At 39.6% G+C, this 26,268-nt stretch overlaps 1 protein-coding gene across 38 annotated transcripts in view; it reads left to right on the forward strand.

Moving 5' to 3' along the window:
• Kcnma1 (potassium calcium-activated channel subfamily M alpha 1) overlaps nucleotides 1-26,268 on the forward strand; it is a 709,412-nt gene that overhangs the window by 514,250 nt on the left and 168,894 nt on the right. For all 38 annotated transcript variants that reach the window (XM_033766495.1, XM_010607512.2, XM_033766488.1 and 35 more), the window contains one exon: nucleotides 3,778-3,933. In XM_033766495.1, coding sequence (XP_033622386.1) covers nucleotides 3,778-3,933 — 156 coding nt within the window. The remainder of the gene's footprint in view (nucleotides 1-3,777; nucleotides 3,934-26,268) is intronic.

Here is a 26,268-nt window from a genome sequence, read left to right on the forward strand (position 1 = left end):
CCTCCTTCTCCTCCTCCTTCTCCTCCTCCTCCTCTCTTCTCTTCTTCCATCCATTTAAACTTGTTTTCAGGGAAGATTTGAGGAGTGTGTGAAAAGTTATCACACCACAAATATATTCCGTGGGTCCATTATTCTATAATTGGACACCAGCCTTGAAATGTAAAGAATGTCAATCCCCTGTGACCTCATGGAGGTAGTAGCCCAGAAATCAGAGGGTTTCAGGGAAACTAATTACTTTCTCCTCCACATAAAACTAGGTCTGCATATGGCATCATAATACTTGCAGACATTTATGTCACATTTTATGGTTTTAAAGGAGTTTTATATCCATTATCTCAGTTAGCCCTGTTGGGGCCACCTGTACATTTAACACCCCCTGTAACTTTAGGCCAGGGGGTCTAAGCTTTTTCATAGACTTTGTAGCAGTTAGTAAGCTAGGAGAGAGAATAGCCGATTGTTACCTCTCTTTAAATTGAGCCACAGCCCACTGAAACAAATTATGGTTCCTGGGGGTAGGCTTCTAGAAGGCCCGGTCCTCTCAAAAGTGGAGCTCCTTGATATTTCTTGGTTTTACAGAGAGAAACTTGTTCAGCCTGGCCATCTCTGAACGCAGATGGTGTTTCTTCATGATTTGGTGTAAGTGACGAAGCTCTTTAAGGAAAGGATCATTTAGTTGTCTTAGAAAAGTCTCGTTCCTGCTGATTTACCTATTCGTGGAGTTCTTATTTTCTCAGAAGACTCTAGTGAAAGAGGCGTCGATCTGATGTGAAAGCCAAGTCCCAGTGTCCCTCTGCAGATATATGTTCTCTGAGCTTTCTTACCATCAAGACTCACGTTTGGGCAGTAGCTGGGTTAGTAAGGTTTCTGTCACTGTAACAAATGCCTGGTATAATCAACTGTAATGAGAAAAGTTTTGTTTTAGTTAATGGTTTAGGAGGGTTAGGGTTAGAGTTAACAGTACCACTTTCCAATGTCACCAACCTGGAGACCATGCTTTTAACACACAGGCTTTGAGGGGACACTTGTGATGTAAACTATGGCAGTGGTGCTATCTCCTCTTCCTTTGCCTCTTTGTTCTTCATGGTGCCACCCTTGGTTGCACAGGCAGTGAGAAATAGAACCAGGACTGGGATTCATGGTCTCCCAGGAAAGCCAAGTTTCACTCTCCTTCACCATGAGATGAGGAGTGGTTCAGTAGCAAAAATGGAGGATACTCTTGGGCTGCTGAGTCTCTAAATGAGAGAGGATTTGACTCCAGAATCCTGTGTGGTAATGCTGGCATTTTCCACCAGACTCAAATTCCCTCCAATGAAAGAGAACAAAGTTGCCAGAAACAAAAACTTCAAATTCCTGGGTCTTTCTCCTCTCTGTTTCATGCCCACAGACCTCCCTCCCAGCCTTTGGCACATCAGCCTCACATCCTGTCCCATGACTGGTAAAATTATGATGGCCAAGAAAGAGGGCCATGGGAGCCTGAAACAAACCCGACTTTCCTGCATAATAACATATAAAATATGTCTTCAGAACACAAACCAGATGGGGGAGCATAAGAGACCCAATGCTGAAATGCCTGGGCTTCATACCCAGGGTGAGGAACTTTCTAGAAAAGATTTTGCTTGTATTTTGAGGGTGGCGTGGAGGTTATATGGGCTTGGACCACCCAAATCTCTTGTCACATACAAGTTCATTATTTAAAGATAATTCCTCTGCATTTTTCTCAGATGATGTTATTGCAAATGAGTATTTCTCCACTTAAATTAATGGATTCTCTACAGTGCCAGGAAAGTAGAGGAGAAAAGCTGCCTTCCTAAGCCAGTGAAGACTGAGGAGAGAGATGGGACAAAGTAGAGGGCCAATTATAATCGAGCGTACAAAGTGGAAAAGGTCCCCTGGTACTCAGCATGACAGAAACCACCATCTGCTGTGGCCCACACACAGGGTGGGTTGAACCATACTCCTACCAGGGAGGACAGTGTCATCTTTCCCGGGAGTAAAACTGTTGGCTCGGGCCTCATAAGATTGTCACAAAAAGTGGATTTTGCAAGAAGGAAATTTCACAAGAGTGTTATTTCTGAAAGCGAAGCATGGGGCAGTTGGCCTTCATCTAAGTTTCTACAATGGAATCTTTCATCCTTCTGGTACAGTTTTGTAAGTTGTCTGAAAGTGAAGAAAAGCCTCCTTTAGTGATCGTTGTGTTTGCTGATTTGGGAGAGAAATGATTTTCAGAGCTGTAACATCTTGGCACATGTAGGGACTCTGAAGGGCTCTCTGACTCAACCTCCCATGTAAAGCACACATTTTTCCTTCTGCAGCATCTCAGAAAAATACAAAGTCTGAGGGACAGAGACCTTGTGTTTTTCAAGGTGGCCTTCTCCGTGTGTTAGAAAAACTGTAGCTTTAGAGAGTTTCTTTATGAAACACAACAAAAAATTACTTTCTTGCAATAAATATCAGTCAGTCCTAATTCTGGCTCAGGAACAAAACAGGACAAACCTCCTCTCAGTGCAGCAGCACCTGGGATGTTGCATGTGACTATCCTGTCTCCTTCTGCAGGCCAGACTTTCCTGGATTTCTTAATAGCTCCTCATAAGACCCTTCCCAGAACGATCACCTCTTTTTGTGTTTGTCATTTGTCTCAGGAAGTCATTGATCATTTGCCTTCTTTACATCTGACTTTTAAAACTGGATCGAGTTCTTTGGAACTAGTCTGACCCATTCACAGCAGAATGAAATGTTCATTCCCCTAGCTCTGGAGACCATTTCTAACAAGCAAACATGGGCTTTCTCTGTAATATGTCACATGGTCTCTATTTGAGGTTTCAGTTGCCCGCACACTTAAATCTTACTCTGTGTGCTCTGTGTGTGTTTCTCTCATTTCTGCTGCCAAGTTAGATGTCTTCTCATTTCACATTTATATAATAGATATTTCTGAACCTAAATGTTGTACTTGATGTGAAAGCCTTGTAAAACTTTCCTGTTTTTTTTTTTTTTTATTGCTGCTTTTTTCCAACTCTGGATAACTTTTTGAATTTTTCTATTTCCATTCAATATATTGTTGTTTCCAGCCATTTAAAAATCATTGCAGATACATGTTTCCAGGTCCTGGTCTCCTGATCTGACCTAATTGTAGAATAGCAGTAGTCGTCTGCAAGAGATTGTTACGACATTTACACTATGATTTACTTGGTGATTTAGGGCAGTGGTTCTGAAAGTGTAGCCCCGGATTAGCAGTGTCAACGTCACCTTGTACATGTGAGAAGTACAGATTCTCCAGTCCCACTCCAGATCGACCGATCAGAAACACTGGGAGATGGATCTAACAAATGGTTCTGACAAACCCTACAGGTGATTCTGACACCCACTCAAGTTTAAGAGTCATTAATCTAGATTATTGGGACTGTAGGAAAAATACACAAGCGCTTGGTGGACTTTTGGTCTGTGTGAGGTGCCAATTTATGAACAACCCAACCAGACATCCTCATAACAAGGACTGATGTGTCTGTCACAAGGGAACATCTCTTCTGGGCTGTTTGGCTAAAGGACTAAAGCTGAGGTGAGGACTTGGGCTCAGTAAATGCAGAAGCAATGTTGCAAAAACAGGCAAGACTGATGCACAGAGGTGGAGAACAAAGCATGAAACATCAGACCCAAGCAAAGGAAAGAAGAGAGGAGTCTGGTTGACCCTGAGCATTCAGGCATTGCTACGTCTCCGGGCAGGATTTGAAACAGTTGAGCATGTAACAAAGCAGGGTCTCATACCTGTTTCTGTTTCCACAGGCCCATCTGCTAAACATCCCGAGCTGGAACTGGAAAGAGGGTGATGATGCAATCTGCCTTGCGGAGCTGAAGTTGGGTTTCATAGCCCAGAGCTGCCTGGCTCAAGGCCTCTCCACGATGCTCGCCAACCTCTTCTCCATGAGGTCATTCATAAAGGTAGTGTCTTGTCTAGTTAGAGCACATTAGCCCAGGGTTCCATTTGTCGTGGGGTTGAGGAGAGAGCACAGTTTAAACTCAAAACAGATCGATGGTCTTTAACCACTTTGGTTAAGGAGAAATTCCTTGGTACGGATTTGGGCATGAGGCCAGCTCCTTTCAAAATTATGTTTTTATTTTTATTTGGCACATCCACGGCCATTAAATGATTGTTCAAAGCACAATCCTCATTTTTTTTTTAGATAAACCACATGTTTATCTATCAACAAAGCCTCCGCTGTTAAAACAAAAATATGATTTATATACATTCCATATGGTACTGGAGCGCCTAAAGAAAAGAATTATCATTTTGCTCTTTTATATCAAGTGGCTGGTGGACCTCTCACTGTGTGGATAAATGCAGACCATGTGTTTGTGCTGGAGCCCAAACCCTAACAACATAATTCATTTATTTATTTCTGCACAATCAAGGAGGCCAGCAAGGCTGACATGCCATGGCTATTTGAATGTAGAATGACAGGATGAACCGAGTCCTTTACCCTGGAAAATGGGCAGCCTGGATGTATTCATCTCCTTGTCAGCTATCACCTCGTAGGGCAGCCACTCCATTGTCCCTAAAGTGGCCACTGCCTACTGGACCAATTCAAACAAGGAGAGACCAGACCAACTCTATTCTCACAGGCCTGGTCTCATTAGGCATTTTCAGAGCTTTGGATTGAGGAGCCAGGCCCCTATTAAGAAGGGCTCTGGAGACAATAGTAATAATAATAGGACAATAGTAACTCTAGTTCTTGTCTGTAGGTTGCTCTTAGCTTAGGTCGTCAAAGTTGCAAACCAGTGCAGTCCAACTTGTCTGGTTTAGGCCTTTCTTATTTGGCGTGGGTGTCAGTTAGCTGCAGATCTGGATTTACATTCTCCTTCCTGCTACATGGCCAGTATAGGTTAGTAGTGGTCAAGATGGGGAAATGCATGAGCCACCATTAGGTCCTGCAAAGGGGATCAGAAACTCTGAAATCAAAGACTTGAGACCATATGCTGCCAGGGCTGCTGGATCCATTGCCAGCAAGTTGCCTGATAAAGTCAAGGAAGTGGTCTTGGTTGTGATCAGAAGGGGGCTCAGGAAATAGGAGGAGAGCAAGGGGATGCAGGTGTGCTGTGCTCACTCTGGGCATGTGTGAATGGTGTTACTTAGAGCAGGAGATTTTCTAGGTCCTTACCCTTTGAACCCACGTCATTGGGAAGATGTAGCCAATATTTGTTTAACATTGCTCTACCAGAGCAATAAGTTGTGCTGGAGCTCCTCCAATCATTTTAGCGATACTCATGGTAATTGATACCTTGGTTTAAACTTCTTTCTCCTGTATTTATTATGTGTCCCAAGACCTCAGCTCAACTGAAATCTGAGCTCAGACCCCACTTGCAAATAAGGACATTGCTTTCCTTTAAATGTCTTCTTTAACCGGGGCTGCCATTGTCCTGCGTGGATGAGACTGAATGAAGACAAAATGTAAGCAGCAGGGAGGTCTGTGTGGCTGTGTTTAGAGACAGGCTCCCATAACCAGATGTGGCCGCATGTCTCTCAGGACTCCTCTGTTCAGTGCGAGGAGTCCAGAGTCAGGATAAAGGACTGTCACCATAACTCCTTTCACTCTTTCATCCAAGCCCCAGTGGTTTCTTGCAGCAGGAGATTGCTCCTAGGACCAAACCATGTGGTCTGAGGAGATGGGCTCTGCTTCCTCATGTTGATGTGACATGGGCCTTGGCAGGGCCCCACCACAGATGGGGCCACTTGACATGCGTATGTTTTGATTTTGTGGTGCCTGCGTGGTAACTGGAGCTGCCTGTCAAGAAAATTAATAAAGTGGATGTGACATTGATTCTTCAGTGCTCTTACAGCAGGGAGAACTTCTGCCCAGCTTTCCTTAGGACCCTGTTGGGCCTCACCTCTAAAGCCAAGGACATCCCCTCCAGCTTCACTAATCCCATTGCCAAGTTCCTGTTTAGGAAGAGTCTGTGGGAAAGGCTGGACTGGGCCTTAGTGTAAGTGAAAACACATTTCCCTCTCAGGGTTATGTTACTGCACTATTTCTGTCCAAGGCCAACTTCTCCATGTTTGAAAATAGCCATCTGAATGTGGCCTTTTGACACTGAGGTGGTCCTTGTGTTGGAATCCACTAAGGTGCATGATCTGCAAATAACAAGGCTTCCCTTCATGTTTTCATTTTTTTTCCATTAGACTAAAGATAGCCTAATTCATGTACTCCCCATTCTGTATTATCATCTTTGTGTACTTACCCTGCAAGTCCCAGACCCTTGCCTCTTTTAGGTCATGGTGAACACCAGTGTGATGTTTTCCTTGGTATATTTTATATATTATCTCCTATTCCAGAGCTCACAAAGCCCTTACTTACTTTTGATGGGGCCAGATGGAGAAAGAAATCTGTAAATGGATTATTATTATTCATAGAAATCACTTCCTTCACCAATGACCCCATAGCTTACTGTGGAGAATTCAGCAGGACTTCCTTGGGGACAGGACTATTAGGATGGAGTGTGAGGAAGCAGGCTTTGGAAGGATTTGATCCTTTGGGAACACTTAGCATTTCTGGAAGCCAAAGGTAAAGCGTGAGCTCCCCGTCTCCATTTCCCTGGGAAGATAATGTTTATTTCTTGGTTCTGTAGAATATATCATATTCTCCCTCTGCTCAAGGAAGGGCAAGCAAGTCTGTAACAAAGAAGGTATCTCGCAGGCAGTGAGATGAGTGTACTGCTCTTTTTATTATACATGGAACCAAAAAGCTAAGACCAAAGGGAGGTTGATAAAGTTTAATAAAACATAGAGAAACTCTTGCCATATAGGAATTACAAAAGAAGCCCAGCCAAGAACTATGAGGAAATATGGGAAATACTTGTTTGTACCCTCAACCAATGTTGTTCTCAAAGATTTTAACCTTAGGGCACCAAGTCATTGCACCCTAAAACCTACTTCTCATATTGATATGTTATCTCTAAGTTGATTTTGAGAATTGATTTATATTTTTAACTCTACTCTTTAGAAGGAACGAATTCTTTATGTTTGGGGACTACTGTTAAAGATACTGTCTTCCTGGCTTTTTAATCCTTAATTTACTCCATTTAAACTTCAAGGCATGCTTTGTATTGTTTCTGATATGCTGGAATTTACAAATCCATGCTAACTTTCTCTCCAGTACTTTTAGGAAAGAGGCTGAGGTTGGCAACCCAAGGGTCCTACAGCTCAGTAGCTTCTGCTCATGACACAAAGTGGTTTGTGCTGTGGGGTCTGTTTATCCTTGAGTCCCCTTGAGGAGAGCAGGCAGATGTCCTGGAGTCTGTGTCTTAACTACATTATGAATAGGCCTGGAACATCCTGCTTATTTATCACTCTCTGATCTCCTTCCACTGGCCTGACAGGTTCCAGTGAGCATCTCCCTAATGTCTTCTGTAAAGACCAAGACAAAGAACTTATTTGGCCCTGTCTGGCATTGCCCCATCCTTGAGTAAGTGGCCACATTTACTCTCTACTTGGTTTCCTCGCTTGGATGTAATTTAAGATCATTGATTTTCTTATTTTTGTTTTTTAGTTTTACTGTGTATACTTAATTTTATCTTCAAGCACATGGGCTTTCCAATTGGGTCTTGACCTGCCTTTTTGAATGGTGCTATTATTCCTACTGGATTGAATTATCCTTGGACATAATAATTTGCGTGTGTGTGTGTGTGTGTGTGTGTGTGTGTGTATGTAAAACTGTGAGAGTGATTTACTCTTCACGTTATCTTTCATTCTGCTTATAGACTACTGATTAGCACATTTAAGTAGTTCTCAGAATTGCCAACTGTTTTTACCTCTGCTGATCTATCATTTTATGTACACGTGTACACATACATGCATGTACAACTTGGAACACGGTATTCCCTCCATAGTTATTTCTTTGTTAAAGAGAATGGAGAAAATATGTGCTGTGTTTCATGTATTTTCTTCCCTGTGCCACAAGATTTGGGCTATATGGGCGAAAAGTAACAATATCAATCACAACTACAGCTTTCTCTTTTACTTTTTCGACTTTTGAGTGAAGAAGCACTAGGAAACTCTGGCTTGTGTTATTCAGATTGTTGGCTGAAGTGGGCGTGGTTGGACACACAAACCATTCGTTCATTGTTGCTGTTACCGTATTGTAAACTTTACATAGTCCTAGGACTAACTGTAGCCAAGGGAATAATTTTGTTACCTTCAGTTTGGGTTATACTTATGCATATATGTGTGTTTGTGCATGTGTGTGTAAAAATAACCTGGTTTAGGAGCTGAAAAATGAATCAAGAATCTTTAATAATTCCTAAAATATGCTGAATCCTATTGTTGTGCTAAGCTTTGTACTTAATATTAAATGTCCATCATCTCATTTACAAGGTCCCTAAGCAAACTGTTATTACCTTTACCCCACAGTGGCAGACACCATAAATTATGTAGTAGCTCTTTTTCATTTGTTTGTTTGTTCATTTCTAACAGGGGGGCAGATCAAACTTGGGTTCTTGCATTTGCGAGGCAGGTGGCAGAACCACTGGGCCAAATCCTCAGCCCTTTAGACACCATGAATTAAAAAAAAGTGCAGCAACTCAGAGGAGGACATACAGCTTGGAGTTGACAAATTAAAGTGTTCAAATCCAAGCAAACTTGTTCCTGGTTTGTCCTTGACTATACCAAGAGGAAATAAATGATGAGAACAATTCTTATCAAGCATCATAATCCTAGCACAGTCCTTAGTTTTCTGGCACTCATTTTATGGGAGCTGTTGATTCAATAGAGATTTCACAGGCACCAACAGTATTCCAAACAGTGCTCACCCATCCCACTGTCCTCACAGAGAGGAGGAACCCAGGAGCTTCAGAAAAGTTTTGATCCAACCGGGATATGAGGGTGCATGATCTCAGAGCCCGAGCTACAGGTCTTATGCACCTTTCTCTCTTGCATCCCTGTAGGGGCGGAGGTCACTGCATTAAGACAGGTGATGCATTAACTTAGCTGGACAGAGACAGGATAAGGAATGAATTAGGTCCCAAGAAGGAGTTGATGTTACGCACTGCTGTATTGGGCAGATGAAATTAATTGAGCCTAAACTAATTGGAGTCTAAACCAAATGGATCTGAAGGACTGAGGAGGTTTAGGTAGGTGCTCCTGGGAAAAAGTGAGCCTTCTCTTTCTTATACATTAGCCTTCTCTAGAGAAACAGAACCTGTGTGTGTGTGTGTGTGTGTGTGATGCACCACGTACAGCATTTTGTTCAATGACAGACTAGATACAAGAGTGGTCCCATAAAGTATTGCCTGGTGGTGTCATGGCCATCTTGGTTTGTGTAAATGTACATTATGAGGATCACACACAATGAAATCACCTAGTGACACATTTCCTGGAACGTGTTCCCATTGTTAAGCAATGTGTGACTGTATAGATCTCTCCACATCTCTCTGTAATTGACAGAGGGAGAAATTACTTATATAGAACTGACTTAAGTGGTTTGGAGGCTAAATCACAAGCTCTGCAAACTGGAGACCCTGGAGAGTGGATGGAACAGCATCAGTCTGAGTCTTAAGACTGAGAATCAGGTTAGCTGAAGCTGTAAGGTTCAGCGTAGATCTGATGGCAGGAGTCTTGTCTCAGTTAAAGACTGTCGGGCAGGGAGACCAAATTCGTCTTTACTCCTCCTCTCTGTCCCCTTCAGGCTCTGATGGAGTAGATGAAGCCCACCCATACTGGCAGACAGTCCATGCAATCTACCAAGTCTCATGTTCTTCTCATCCAGAAACACCCTCTCCGACACATCCAGAGTAATGTTTCGTCAAATATCTGGGCACCTCCTGATTCACTTCTAAGTTAACACACAGAATTAATATCATAGCAAGCACGTCTTACTGTCTGGTGGTGTAAGCTCCATAGACCAGGTGGAGGGTGGCAAATGCGTGAAGTCAAGAAGGAAGTTACTAAACTTATAAAGCTCTCTAGGACTTCTCAGGGCCTCTTACAGGGTAAGTGTCCGGTTTTCCATTTTTCCTGTGAAGGATGTAAATGTTCTTGGCTTCCTGGGGTGATAGTTTCCATGTGGGAATCCACATCTCATACATGCGAACCCTTGTTGTTCTGGGTGGCAGTGTTTGTTGTCCCCTTTCCCCCCGAGGCAATGAATGAGTGGTGAAGCCAGGGGCGACATGCTGAAGTTTCAGTGCCTAGAACAGCAACAGATCCATAGTTGGTACTCAGTAACTGTTTGTTGGATAACTGAATGTATGCATTTGTCTCTACCTAGTCCCACTAGCCTGTGTTCCAGATGGCTGGGGGTACATGGAGGTGGGAAGGCAGGAGCAGCAGGGACTTACAATTTGGTAGATTTGGGTATTTGAACGTTTCTTTCTTTGCTACTGTTCATAGCTCTCTTGCCAAATTAATGAACTTTGACTCAATGTAAAAATTGAAATGCAAAGCTTTATGATCGTTGGCCAGCACCACGTGGAGGCTGGTTAAATTTGGTTATAAACCTTTTTGACTGCCAGAAAATCCAGTCAGTGTATTGCTTAAATTCGCAAATCAAAATAAATACCCATGAACTGAAATAAATTTGCTGAAAACCTCAATATCCCAGTTGGTCCAATACCATCGCACCTCCTCTCTTCTTCCTTCATGAATCTCTTCAGGTCAGAAGCTACGTCCTCTAGCACCCCTCTGCCCAGGGTCACTTATGCCCACCTGAAAGTAGGGCAACTTCTATGAAAACTATGTCAAATAGAGAAGTAAGCTATGAGCTGTTAACAAGGATTCTGTTCCCTGATGGCCTTGGTAATTTCTAGAACATTGAATTAAAGAGTTCTCAGACCTTTACAAATTCTCAAGGCAAACATTATTAGCAAAGAGAAGCCCATACCGCATGTTAGGAGATTGCCAGAAAATGTCAATGGAACTTCTGAATACAATAAAAGAAGTTGAGACTCTGTCTCCCCAACTTCTCCCTTCTCTTCCCTCCCTCCCCCTAACGTGATTAGAAAATCATTTCATGTGTCTTATATGTTTGGTTAATCAAAGGCAAACGTACATGATTGATGGTGACAGGGAACACATTTAACTCATTATTCTTTACTTTGCAGCAAAATGATTTGTGTAAACTGTCTGTCTAGCATTAAAGGTAAAACAAACTTAGAAACCCCAAAATGTTTTATTTTCATTTAATATTTTCCTTTTGGTTTTATAGCTGTAATCACATATGGATTCTTTTATTTGGCTCTTGGCATGGGTTGAACAAAGGGGAAGGGAGTGTGGAAAGATTACATAACACATACAGAGTTTGGGCCCACTGATGATGGGGCTGTAAGAGCCACAATTGTCAGGACTTAATGTAACAACCCAGGAGAAGCTGTGCCTTACTCTGGCCCTTGTCAGCTGGCAAGATACTGTCACTGATGTGAAATAAGGACCTTTATCTTGAACAAGCCTCTAGATGAATATCAAACTGAGTTTATTCAGAGATCATCAGCCTTTAATTAATTGCTTGCATTCCTAAGTACACCTTAGGCTGTGCCCACCCTGTCCTTCCAGATTTTTAACCTGTCACATCTACTATCAGTAGTTATCAAATGAATAGAGTGGATAAAAACATTTCCGTAGAGGTATGTAAAGCCATAAATTGTGTTTCCTAGAGTAAATGCCTAGAAATGGGACTGCTAGTATATAGCGTAAGTTTATGTTTAACCTCAAAAGAAACTGCCCAAGTGCTTTCCAGAATGGCCATGCCATTTATCATTCCCAACAGTGCATGAACTCCTGTTACTCTGTGTCCTCATCAAGACTTGATAATGTGGCATTTCTTATTTTGACCACTAGTTGGTATATGATGGTATCTTATGTGTTAACATTTTTTATTAGTATGAGTTTGCAGTACATAATGTTTACATTCGTCTAAGGGCGTAGGTACATATACTTAACATATCTTGATTTTTTTTTATTCCCCATCCCCTACTCTCTCACTTATCTTCTTTCCTGTACCAAATTTTGTTTTTTTTTAGTTTATGTTTGCAACATATAGTGATTACACTCATTGTGGAGAGTTAGTAAATGCATGTGAAACATCTTAATTCTCTTTACATCCCCTCCCTTCCCCTCTCCTGCTCCTTCCATCTCTTATGTGGGTTTAATATATATTCCCCAATGTCACCTGATTTTCAACATCTCTTCATTGCTTACTTGCTCTCTAGTATCCTTTTTGGTGCAGCATTTGGCTCATTTTTATATTAGGTTTTTGCTTTTTATTGTGGAGTTTGGGATCTTTATATATTATAAATATCTGGTTAGATAGGAGACTTGCCAGTATTTTCTCCCAGTGTGTGGCTTGTCTTTTCATTTTCTTAATTCTCTCTTTCCTAGACAAAAGTATGATTTTGAAAATCTGGAAGCTTTTCTCAAAATATTAAATATAGAGTTACAATGCAACTCAGTGGATAGCTGCCCAAAAGAAATGAAATAATAGGTTAGTTTCCTATGGCTGCTGTAATAAATTACTATAACCTAGTTGCTCTAAGCAACATAGTTTTATTTTCTTCCTTTTCTGAAGGCATGAATTCTGATAGGTATTGGAGTGCTGGTTCCTTTGGCAGCTCTAGAAGAAAATGTTTCCTTGCAAGTTCTAGCTTCCAAAGGTTATTTGTAGTCCTTGTTTCCTTTACTTTCTGATCATATCTCCACTTTGTCCTTCTTTAGTCAAATTTCCCTTTGATAAAGTCATTTGAGATTACATTTATTGTCCACTTGGATAATGAAAGATCCCCATCTCAAGATCCTTAATCACAACCTCAAAACCCCTTTTGCCATATGAGATAAAAGATAAAGATTAGGAATTGTATGCCTTTGAGAGTCATTATTTAGCCTACCACAGTCTGCCTTCCGATTTTCAGAGATCCACATGCATCCCACATGTGAAATATATTCAGCCCATCCAATATTGCCCAAAAGTCTAGTCCCTGCAGTATCAGTTAAGGCCAAGATCTCACTAGAGATCACCAACCCAGACGTCCCAAATGCTGTCATCTAAATCACATGGGTGGGACTTTGAGTATAATCCATCTTGGGCAAATATCCTCTTTCTCTGTGAATTTGTAAAACTAGGAAATGAATAGTTATGTGCCACAGTGCACTGCATTGCATATGATGACCTTGGTACCAAAAGGTTGTAATTCTCTTTGTTTATATTTTGAGTTTCTGATATAAGAGAAATGATGCAACATTTAAACTTGTGTGTCTGATTTATTTCACTTATTATTATGATCTCAAGGTGCATCCATTTTCCTATAAAAATATAAAGAGCAAAATGAAAGATAGATAATAGGAAGCAGGGAGATAGATCTTTCTCAAATGGAAAGGGATCAAGAGGTGGACAAAAGGGAGAGAGTGGGGAAAAGATGGGGATGAAAAGGGAATTGAGATGTATAATGTACATGTACCAATTTCCCACAATGAATGTAACCACTATGTACTGAAAATATGTACTAATAAAAACAATAACAAACTATAACGGAGCTAAAACTTTTATATCACCTAGTGGCATTGTAGTGAAATGCATTATTTGTGGCAATAGAGCAGTGTGCAGTTGTGTGCAGTAAGACTAATGGATAATAAATAACATTGCTTGTTTATTTGCAGTATTTACTATTCTAGATTCTTATTGCTGTCTTAGAGTTAACTTGTACTTGTTAACAAAGTTTACTGTAAGTGTATGTTGTACTACATCTGGAGCAGCCTCTTATGTCTCATCTTTACTATGTTGCTTGATTGCATTCTGGGGCCATGTCCAGCGATTGACCTGGGCCATGTAGATTTATGTAAGCACACTTTGTGATGTGGCCACAAGGAAGTCACTTGGTGTGTCTTTTTCAGAATGTTGTTCAGTGAAGCATTAAAAGTACAATGGTGGAACAGCTATGGCATAACAGTTTCAGACATTCCCACCCCAAAAGAGAAAAAAAGAAAGGAAGAAAGAGATACTAGCCTTAGGCAGTTTCAAAAGGCAATCAGAAAAACTATTAAATTTCTGGATCTAGAAATAATCCTCTGTAGCTTAAAATTGGCATAAAGTAGTATGATTCCTCCAAATGTATTCTTGTTCAGTATTTCTTTGTTTAGTCTTAAGTCTTTGTTTTTCTATGCAAATTTTGGAATCGGGTTATCTGTATCTATCAAACTTTCTACTGGTATTTTGATTGAAATTATGCTAAATCAATAGACCAGCTAGGGGGAGCACTGACATCTTTCACTATGTTGTATCTTCCAATCTGTGAATATGATCTCTCCTATTTACTTAGGTCATTTTTAACTTCGTTCACTGGTCTTTTGTAGTTTTTAGTATAAAGATTCTGTATGTTTTGTTCTATTTAAGCATTATATTTTATGTTGAAGCTATTATGAATGGCAACTTCAAAAAATTTGGTTTTCAGTTTTTTCATGTGATATGAACATTATTTTTCTAAATTGGCTTTGTATCTAGCAACTGTATTGCACTTGCTACCACTTCTTGCAGTAAGGTGAGTAAAAGAGTGAGAATATGGTCTGGGAGTGTGGCCCAATGGCAGAGCCCTTTCCTAGCATGAGTTAGGTCCTTGGTTCGATTCTCAACACCAAAAAAAAAAAAAAAAAAAAAAAAAAAAAGAGAATGGGAAAATTTTAGCTGCGCCTCAGTTTTAAGGGGGACTCTATTCAATCTTTCATTAAAGTTCTGTTTTAGTTGTAGATGTTTTGAAGTTACCCTTCCTTTGAAGTTGAAAATTTTCTTATTTATTTCTAGTTTGATGAGTTTGTTTGTTTGTTTGGATTTTCAAACATAAATAAATGTTGAATTTTCTCAAATAACAGTTTTGCACTGCTTGATATGATCATATTTTTCTTCTTTAGACTTTAAATCCCACTTGGTCATACTGTGATTTTATTTTATCTGTTAGTGGATTTGGTTTGCTGATATTTTTATGAATTTATTTTTCTTATAACATATTTGTGGGGGAATATTTGTTCATTTCTTATACTACTTTTGCTTTGTTTTATTATGAAAGTATTATTGGCTTCATAAAGTGATCTGGGAAGTATTTTTCCTTCTTTCTATTTTCTGCAAGAGATTTTGTGTGGAACTGGTGTTATTTTTTTCTTTAAATGTTTGGTAGAATTCACCAGTAGTAACATCTAAGCCTGGATTTCTTTTTCCCAAGGTGTTTATAGACAAATTCATTTTCTTAGCTAGTCACAGAATTATTCAAGTTATATATTTAATTTTTAATGAATTGTGCCTGTTTGAGGTTTTTGAGGAATTAGTCAATTTCCGTATGTAGAGTTCTTCATGGAATTCCATTATTGTCTTTTTGATGTTTATAGGCTCTGTAATGATGAACTTCTTTTTTATTCCTAGTTTTGTAATTTGTGTCATCTCTCTTTTCCATTCATCACTCTTTAGCTGCTTTAGCAGAAACCCACAGAGTTTGATATGTTACATTTCATTCATTTAAAATTATTTTCTAATTTTACTTGAGACTTCTTCTTTGGTCCATGGGTTATGTAGAGGTGAGTATCTTAATTTTCAAGTATAGTATTTGGAATATTCTTGCCTTTTAATTATTGATTTATAGTCTGATTTCATTATGCTTAAATGAGAGCATCTTTTATGTAAGTTCAGTTCTTTGAAATGTGTTAAGTTATATTTGATGGCCTGGAAGGTGATTTATTTTTTTGAGTGTTCTGTCTGAACTTAAAAGGAGCACTCAGTCTGCTGTTGTTGGGTGGAGTGTTCTGTAAATGTCTGTTAGAGCCAGTTGTCTAATGGTGGTGTTCATCGCTCCTGTACATGTGTTAGTCAGCCATTGACTGTGATAAAAACTTAAGAAAACACCTTAAAGGGGGAAAAGATTACTTTTGGCTCATTTCAGAGGTTTCAGTCCATGGTTACTGGGCTGTATTGTTTTTGGGACTACAGTAGGGCAGAAGCTCGTATAAGTGCACTTGTGGTGGAATGAAGCTGATCACCTCATGGCCACCCTGAAAAAGAGAGAGATGGAGAGGAAGGCCCCAGGGACAAAACACACCCTTTGAAGACATGCTCCCAGTAACATTCTTCCTCCAAGCAGGCCTACCTCTTGAAGTTTCTACTGCCTCCCAATCAATAATCCATTAAGCTAGGAATTCATCGATGGATCCTCCTTAGAGGCTCCACGATTGTATCATCTTCCATAGGCTCCATCTGTGGACATGGCTGCAGTGGGGACCAAGCTTTCAAATGTGAGCTTTTGGAGGACATTTCAGATCTAAACTATAACAATGATCTTGCTGATTTTCTGTCTCCCAGCTCTCCCTATGACTGTTGTAGGCATACTGAAGACTCTGATTGTGGAATTATCTCTTTTGGGTCTATCAGGTTTTGCTTCATGTATTTTGAAACTTTGTTTTAAGTCGAGTACTCCTTATCCAAAGTATTGGAGATCAGAAGTATTTCAGATTTCAGATTCTTTTTCAGATTTTGGAATATTTGTATGTGTATATCGTGGGATGAGACCCAAGACTAAACAAATTCATTTGTTTCATATACATTGTATGAACATAGCCTGAAGATAATTTTATACAATATTTTAAGTAATTTTGTGTGTGGAAGAAAGTTGCATGGCAGAAATTTTTTGCTTGTGGCAACAAGTTCATGTCCAAAAAGTTTCAGATTTTGTATCATTTTTGATGTTAGATTTTCAGAGCAGTGATACTTGACCTATAGACATTTTTTTAGAGTCAATAAATTTTCTTTTCTTTTTTTTTTTTTGGTACCAGGGATCGAACTTGGACCTTCCACTTGTGAGGCAGGTGGTAGAACCACTCAGCTAAATCCCTGGCCCAGAGTCAATAAATTTTTATTTAAGGAAATTTACATGTAATTCCTTCAGTGCCCACCAAGGTTACCCTAATGAGTTTCTTTGTCTTTAAATTAACTCTTTTTAAGAGAATGGATGCTCGATCTAGCTATCCTATCACAATTCTTTTATTTGGGCTTTTATCTTCACTTGAATAATGGACACACCAACAACAACTTCAATATTCCAGTCTAGGCTTTTATATTGAAATTTCTTCCAGAAGGGCCGGGGATTTAGCTCAGTGGTTCCACCACCTGCCTAGCAAGCACAAGGACCTGAGTTTGATCCCTGGTACCAAAACAAGCAAACAAACAAACAAATTTCTTCTAGAAATTTAGTTTAGGGTTGCTTAGAGTAGCTTGGTTAATCTTGTTTTGTTACTTTTTCTGAACATGCATGAGTTCAAATCATATTAATTCCTAAGCTCTCACCCTAAGGAGAGATCTCTGGGATATACCAATATCTAAGGTTAAAAGAAAAATTATTAGATCTTCCATACTTTGTGCTGTCTTGTGCCTTCTTGCAGGCCTAAGAAATAGACCCATAAGCAAAGCAAAACCATAGTTACTTCATTTCCAGCGATGTGTAGCTATAGAAGCCCAATTAGGACACACTACAAACTGACCAGTAGACATTTTGATTGCTGAATTTTCTTGGTAAATTTGCTATTTTATTATTATACATTGTTCCCATTTATCCCTGTTAATTTTCTTTGTTCTGGAGTCTACTGTATCTTCTATTATTAACACAGCATTAAAACTTTTTTATTTAGTGTTTTCATGAAAAAATGTGTTTTTTTTTTGTTGCTGATTCTGGGGATCAACTCTAGGACCTCAAAACATACTATTCAGACATTCTCCCACTGAGGTCTACCTATAGCCCATAAAAGTACATATTATTTCTTCCTATCCTTTTTTGTTTGAACCAAACTATATCTTTAAATTTTTAACTGATATCCTCATAGACAGATTACAGTTGATCATTTAAAAAATGTATTCTGTGAATCTTTTAAAATTAATTGTGTTGGATCATTTATTTAGAAAGCAATTATTGGCATGTTTAGATTTAGATCTAAAATTTTAATTTATTTAATTTTGATTTCTGTTTTATTCCTCTGTTTTAGTTTCCTCTTTCATTTTTTCCCTTGGGTTTACTTGAACATATCTAGTGCTCTGTCCATCGAGAGCATTTCTTCCCTTTCTCTATATAGTTTTTTAAACTAGTTGTTGTAGAGATTGTAATGGACACATTTAACTTTCAAGGCTAGTTAGGGTCAGTGATTTACCTTTGCCAGTGTTCTGTAGAAACCTTACCAATAGGGCCCTTGACCATTCCCATTTTGAGGTTGTGTTATGTATTACAGGAACATATAATGAAAACCCCATCAGAAAATATAATTTTTAAACATCAAACATATTTTAAAGAACTCAGGGAAATATAATGCTTCATATTTATTGTAATATTTATCATCTCTGTTCTGTTCCTGATGTTCCAGCTTTCTTTGGCTATCATTCCCATCTATCTGTACAGCTTTCTTTAACAATTAATTCGTTAAGTGCAGTTTTATGACAGCTAGCTTTGTCTTCCTTCATCTGAGAGCATCTTTATCTCAGCTTCATTCCTGACATTTTTGGTGGCCATAGAATTCTAGGTTAGTGGTTCTTTTCTTCTAGTACTTTATGTTCTACTTCCTTCTTGCCTCCTTTGTTTCTGAGGAGAACTCCATAGATATTTGAATTGTTGTTAACCTTATCAGTAGAAGATCATTTTTCTCTGGTTCATTTCAAGAAGTATTCTCTTTGTTTTTAGTTTCTTGTTGCCTGGTTACAGGATATCTGGGCATTACTCCTCTGAGTTTCTCCTGTTGGAGTTTCTTGTTGGATTCTTAAATTTCTTGGTCCCTGGGTGAAATTTGGAAACTTTCCATGCATCGTTCCTTCAAGTATTTTTCCTGCACTTTACTCTTTCTACTGTCCTGCGAGCCCTGTGATACAAATGCTTTTTCTTTCTCTATGGTAGCACAGAGCCAAATAGGGTCTATTTAATTTTTTTTTTCCTTGCTAAGGATTGAACCCAGGATCTTCACAGGGACCTACATCCCCAGCCCTTTTTTATTTTTATTTTGAGACAAGGTTTTCACTGAATTACTAAGTTGCTCAGGCTGAGTCCAAATTTGTAATTCTCTTGTCTCAATCTGCCAGAGTGCTGGGATTTCAGGCTTGTATCACCATACTTGGCTCAATGTTTTTACAATATTATTTTTCTTTCTGTTATTCAAATTGTACAATTTATATTGCTTTGTATTTAAATTAATTGACTTCTCTATGTCATATTCATTGTGCTATTGAGCCCATCTAGGGAGAGTTTTATTATATTTTTCTATTCTGTATTTCCTTTTGACTCTCCTTTCTATTTTGTTTCTTTAGTAAGGATTGTTGTCTTTTAATTCTTTACAAATAATGTTCTTCCTTAGTTATTGGGAAATTTTTTGTGACAGCTTTATTAAGATCCTTGTCAGATAATTCCAATATCTGTGCCATCTAAGTATTGGCATCTGTGGATTGCCTTCCCACGAAAGCTGAGATTCTCTGGCTTATTTTTATTAACTGTATATTGGACATTTTCATTCTTGCTTTATGAAATGCTGAACTTTTGAAGAAACTTACAGTAATATTGATAATTTTATTTTAACACGTAATTGACCTGTTTGATTTAGATTGCAAATTCTTAACAAGATTCTGAGTTGTGACTCTAATGTTGATTGAGTTTCCAAAGCATTAGCAGTGATCCCTGGGTCTGTTTCATGTCAGACTGAAATGGATTGGTAGTTTATATTGTACATTAGTTCTCAAAGTCTATGTCTTCTGTGTAAGGTCAGCTCTGACCATGTCCACTTTAAGGTGAGCCCAAGAGTTCCTGGACGGTTCTAAGGAACTGCTTTTCTAAGACCCCTTTCTCTTTGATCTATTTTTTTTTTTTTTTTGTACTGGGGATTGAACTTGGGCCCTTGCTCTTATGAAGCAGGTGCTGCAACCACTGAGCTAAATCCCCGGCTCTGATCTCTCTAATGTTTTTAGGTTCATGGATCATTCATTTTTTAAATTCTCTGACCAGGAAACTGCTGAAGCTTTAGTTACTGTGCTTGGTTGTACACTTTCTTCAACAGTTTCTGCCTTTGGGGTCAAGTGATGGAAGGGCAGAAAGAGACAGATAAAATATCAGGGCTTGTCTTGGAACCTTAGGACCTTGGGAAGATTCTCCTTCCTCCTTTAATCTCTTTCTGGCTTGATTGCCAGGACTGTACCTGCCAACATTGGATGGCCTTGGGGGTGGGGCACTGGAGAAGAATTGAGAAAGAAAAAGAAACAAAAGCCAGTGAATGCCTCCATTCTTTCCAAGTGTAGAAATTCTCCTTTCTACTCAAGGAATCAGAATGAGAGCTTCTGGAAGTTACTCTGATATATTCTAGTGACTGTCCATTCCCAGGTTTAGAGCTACCTTGAGGTCAGATCAGATGATACCTGGGGGAAACAATGGTACGTGTATTGTTGATTTGGTGGTACTTTCAATTCCAATCCTCTCCCTTAATCCTTCTACTTGTATTTATTTTGCAAAGTCTTCAAGTAGCTGCTCCAAGAATTCTGTCCAGGTCTTACCATTGCATGTGGTGGGAAAGACAGGGTAAACTACACTTACTCCATCTTACCAAGAATGGGAAATCCAGATATCTCTTAGAAGCCTTACTCTGTGTTTGTCCTCTGTAGCTGAATCAGGGAAGACATTGCCTCTACTGCTACATCGTCAGGGCTGTGTCCTTCTGGTATGTTTCATAATTGTTCTCTTTGGGGCAAGTTGGTAGTAATCTACCTTTCTATCAGAGTCTGTGAATAGCAGTATCTGGAAAGTTGCTTTCTGGTGGCATCCAAGGTGTCTCCTGGTAGACCAATGTCAGGTATCTATTGCAACTTTACACTCATTTGGCTGATTTAGAGAAACTTTGGGACAGTGGTGAAATTATGTTGAGATCAATTTAAACATACATCTGCCATCTTGAAAAATGTCATCCCATAAAACCTTTCAACTGGGTATACTTTTTTACTATTGACTGTCACATGTATTTCGTGGTAACAAGAGTGATGCAGTTCTGTTGATTAGGGTCTCAAGTTCAGAGAAACACAGGTGCTTTCTCAAGGGCTTTAGTCCGTGTGCAATAAGGGATGGGGAGTAGTTGGAATTAATTGACATACATAAGTGAGAGATTTTTGCTTCCTCCCTTTTTTCCATACCTTGTCAGTAGATAGAATATCTCAGCCCACTGAGAAGTAACATACATCTCTGTACCCATGGATCTGCCTTAGTATGCAAAAGCTTTTTGTTGTTAGTCTGCTTACACAAGTCTGTGTTTATTGCTAGCCTCTATATTTATAGCATTGACTTCTAGAGCAATAGTTTCCATGATTTTGTTCTTCTGAATTGTGTGACAAAATAGGTATAATTTCTTAAGGAATTTTTGTTGCTTTCTTGTTTTGACAATGAGAAGGCCATTTCCTACACTGGGTGGATATTTTTTTCTTCTTCTTGAATAGATTAGTGAGGAAAGTGGAATATTTGGTATCTTGAATGGGATTAGGTATTCCAATCTAATTCTGGTAAAACTTGATCATCCACAGAGTTCAGTTTGTATTTCCCCATTCATATATACTCGTGGGCCATGGTGCTCTACAAATTCATGATTATAGCTCTCACCCTTCCAATTCACCACTATCTGTGAAGTGTTAGGGGTTTAATGGCATACTGTGATTTGTGGGACAAGGAGGGGAGGATTCTAAGACTGATTTAAATAAGACTTGTTATAAGATCTTGGGCAAGTTCCTCTTCCTCTGTAAGCTTTACCTCTTATAAAAAATGGAAAAGTGCAAGGAATTATGGGTAATATTACCAGTATATGAAAGCACCTAACCCTTGATCTATAAATTCTTTCTTCCTTCTTAGGACTGGGTAGTAGATACTGTTTGGGTTTGTACCTGTGATAAGACTTGATTCTTGACTCAAATTGTATCACCAATGGGAGAAGATAGAGGAATAAGCCTCATATAAAGGTATCCTCTAGAATACCTGGCATAAAGGCATTCCCACCTATAGTGCTTACATTTGTAGATGCCTTATGTTGGGGAAGGTTCCTGAGACTCTTTGTGTAAGATACAGAGTCAGCAGAGTTTCCTGACTGAGTATATTTGCCAGGGCAGCAGTACATCAGCTTAAATGTCATGGTTCCCCCATCTCCTCAGCCTTTCTGTCAACTCATCAACCCCTTTCAAGACGAGGTGATTTTATCTGAACAAATAGGTGTGTGTGTCTGCCTTTCCTCCACGCCTCTAAAACCAGTGGAGATTTGTTGACTCCTCTTTCTTCTATGTTAATAAGAGTCCACTGGGGAGGTGGTGTGGGTGCTCAGGTAGAGCCCTGCAGCAGAGTGAATGGTAGGAGAGGAGCTATGAGTCAGGACGAGTTACCTACAGAGAACTCAGAGAGGGTGGCAGCCTACCAGGCCATACCTGCTGGATTTAATGAGATCATCACAAGCCCTCTTTTTCATCTTATCAGATGCCAGCTGCAGGGTGAGGAACAGCCAGGAAATTTTCTGGACATATTAAACTATAGTGAGTGCTAAATCCTTCCTAGAAGAGCAATAAGAAGGAGGAAAATGTGCCTCCATGAACTCTTCTCAGAAAGCAAAAACTTTGTGGTTGGGAGATACTTTAGTAAGCTATTTGGGTAGAAAGGATGAACCCCCTTGCCTCAACGTATCCAATTAACAATAGGTACTTTTAACCTTGCTTTCTAAAATGTTTGGGTTTGCTTGCCCACAAAGTGCTCCTTTAGTTGAGAGAAGTATATAAAATTGGGGCCAGGATTGATTCAGTGGGACAGTGTGGGTGAAGGGCTCTGACTAGCCATCATTACTCTGACTTATCACCCAACCTAGTACTCAGTCTAGTCTCTCTTCCAAGTGCAAGTTGAACAACTATTTAAAAAAATATTTTGAGCAAGTACCGGTTCACTAGCTTGCCCATCCTGTTGACCCAGAATATAACAGGCATCAATTCAAGCTAAGCTTGAACCGTGAGGCCAAAAGAGTGAAGGCCATAGGATAGGAAGAGGAGAAGGGGAGGGATGGGGTATAGGCAGCACCAGTTGAGGGATCTGGGCAAGCATCAAGCACAGGAGCCAGTTCACTCTGTCCATCAGGTCTTACTAGCTTGATTCTCTTTTCAGAAAGCAGGGCTGGACCACCCTGCACCAGCTTCCCCATACTGTCCACATCTCCTATTTGAGGATTCCCTCATATCCTCCAAGAACCCAGCTTCTCTCTTCACGTTGCATCTATTCAGGGTTAAATGACTGGCCAGTAGGAAAGTCCATGGTAGGTAGAGAGGTCTTCTGTAGAATACCACTATCTTCTGGGGAAGACTCCGACTGCTGAGTGTTTCTCATCAATCCAGAGGCTCTTTGGTAATGAATGATGGTCCAGCCTTTTTCTAACAGCAGTTAAGCAACAGGAAGCCATGGATCACAGGTCCTACTGTGATTAGGACTGATTTCATCAGTTCCTTTGTCTGAACAGTGGAGATATCTTCATCATCACCACCATCATCACTATCACTTATTACTCATAATAACAGCGGACATTTATAGAACATTTGCATGGTGCTCACCCAATAAATGCCATCTTTCAGTATGATTATATTTGTGCCTGACACAGAAGCATTCCACAAATGTTAGCTTTTTGCCAGGCTGTATGCATACCATGTTACCAGAATCATCTTGTGTCAGCTGCCTTCCTAGAGATAGGTACTACTGTTGGTCTGATTTTGTAGAGAAAGGAAATAAGGCTGAGAGCTCATGCAGTTTGACTCAGGAACACAGAGAATGCTGAGATTTGAACCCAGAGCCTGCTTATGCTTAGCTACTTTCTTACTCTGCTATTGTACTCACTGAGCTCTCAGGACCATGCTACCCCCAAAAGGAAAGTTGTAGAGCCCAGCTAAGTTCCTCCACAATTTATACACTGCCCACTTCCAATCCCTGAGCCAAATGTCTTTTCAATGAGGCCAAAAAACCCACTCGAGGAAGCTGCAGAAGAGGATTTTTGAAGTCATTCTTGACTTACTGTGAAAATATCCTCTAACTGGCAAGAGATTGTCCAGATAACAATGAATACACAATAAACCGGGTGCCTCTGCCTTTGATACCTGGCTCACAAATAACCCATTTGGTTTCCCAATCACCCTGATACCTAAAACTAGCAGAATTTATGATCGATGCTGGAATGGCTCTGTTCAGCCAGAAAGCAAAAGTTTATGACTGAACCCTTTGCTCTGAAATGAAATCTGGTCTCTTTGGCTCAACTTTATTAGGCCATATTGTACAGCAATAGGAGACATAAGTATCCAGAATTTGCTGTCACTAAAATGGGACCCAGTTGGCGAGAATTTTCATCCTCATGCTCAACACTGTGTCCTAAATGGGGAAGTTGAATAGAAATTAGGGATGCAAATCAGGGCCATTTTCTGAAACTTTATTTTTAATTGAATTAAATATAGGCATGCTATATTGCTAGTGAATCTGTGTAGCACATATTCAAATGGAGATTAAACTATTATTGGGGTCACTGAATCAATGGAGAGAGATGAGTAGATAAATCTGGACCCCTGGAATATTGTTTAGACTAATTACCACAACAATCCAAACACTTGGATACCCATCTTGTGCCTAATTATCTGCAAGCTTTCTCTGTAACTGGTGCCAATATTTAGCAATACTTCATGGAAAGCATTCCTTTTCTTTGTAACTCAAATCCTGTAGGCTGCAAGGGATTCTTCTTAGCCTATGGTCTTTAAATTAGTAATGGAGAATCCTATCCGCTGCTCTTCCCTGTCTACAGGATTTGCTTCTTCCTGCTCAAAGTGTGGTCTGTATGCAGACAGCATGGGCACTGTCTGGGAACTTGTTAGCTGAATCTTAGGCCCCGCCCTGGCATTATTGCATCAGAAATTGCATTTTATGAAGTTCCTTTGGGTGATATATATGTGCATCAAATTTTACGTGGCATTAGACTCAAGGGAACCTTTAAGTGACCTCAGATATATCCACTGGGGAAAGATTGGTGTGCATTAACAGCATTCAAGGTGGTGGAATTCTTATTAAACTATCTAAAATAATGAAGATCCCTCAAAGGCATGGCAATTCTGTGTTGTTTGTGTCATTTAAAGCAAGTATATAATTCCTATATAATTGATTTACAGGTTCTTTTCTTTCTAACTCCTCTGATCCTCTCCCAGTTTTTAAAAACAAGTCTGACAGTTGTTTTGGGCTTCAATTTTAAAATTTAGAAGTCATGAAATTGCCAAATATAGTCTTTGCTGGGCTTAGTTCATTTTCTAGAGAATTGCTGTTTGACTTGACATTGGAATCCAAAAAGTGAATACGGAAAGACAGAGGGGCTTAGTCACATGGGGAAGACAGTACAAGCTGAGGCAAAGAGAAAAGAGGCTCCTTTCCAAAGTAATCTAAGGAGGACTTCTGGCAGGGAGAAGGACTGTAGTTAGATTGGTGGTGAAACACCATGTCCCCAGAGTTCTTTCTTTCAAACTGAAGTCCCCAGGTTATTGGATTTAAAATCTAGAAAACCATAAGGACTTGCTAAGTAGCCCAAGATCTTCTGTGATGACATTGCCTAGAAAATACTGCTCATAGTAAAAAGTTTTCTGGGAGGTTTAAAAATGACCTAATTATACATACTCCTGTTAAATCCTAGGAGTGCAGAATTTTTCAGCGTTCAGAGGCAAAAATTGGTTCATTTCATGTTCTAACGTTAAGTGCTATGAAGCTGTTCATACTCACTTATGATTAGAAGCCTGGAAAAATAGGGCTTGTTTCTGTCACATTCTCCATTTTTCAATTACTTAGTTCAACTCAGCAAATATGAATTGAGCATTTCTTATTTGCAAGGAACTGTGCTGCTTGTTCTAGAAGAGTTGAGTAAGAGCCCTTCCCTTAGGGAGCTTGCAGTCTGACAAGAGTGTGGTTAGTAGGCTGATTTTGATAGGGCTGAAAATGGCCATAGAGGGAGATATGTGGGACAAAAGGTCAAGGAAAACAAAGATACCAGCATAGGAAACCAGGGAGAAGAAGCTTTTAGATTAGTATTAACCATACTCATGAAATAAAGGTAGTAGGCTTTCCATCTCTGTGATGAAATGCCTGAAAAAACACGTTAGCAGAGTTTTTCTCATGGTTTTTGAAGTTTCAATCAGTGTTTGCTGGTTCTATCCCTGTGGGCCTGAGGTAGGATAGAACATGGTGGCATGAGGCCATAATGAAGCAAAACTACTCACCTCATGTCAGCCA

The sequence above is a fragment of the Fukomys damarensis genome, unplaced genomic scaffold (genome assembly GCF_012274545.1).
Source record: "Fukomys damarensis isolate Sample0158 unplaced genomic scaffold, DMR_v1.0_HiC HiC_scaffold_20, whole genome shotgun sequence".
Classification (NCBI taxonomy): domain Eukaryota; kingdom Metazoa; phylum Chordata; class Mammalia; order Rodentia; family Bathyergidae; genus Fukomys; species Fukomys damarensis.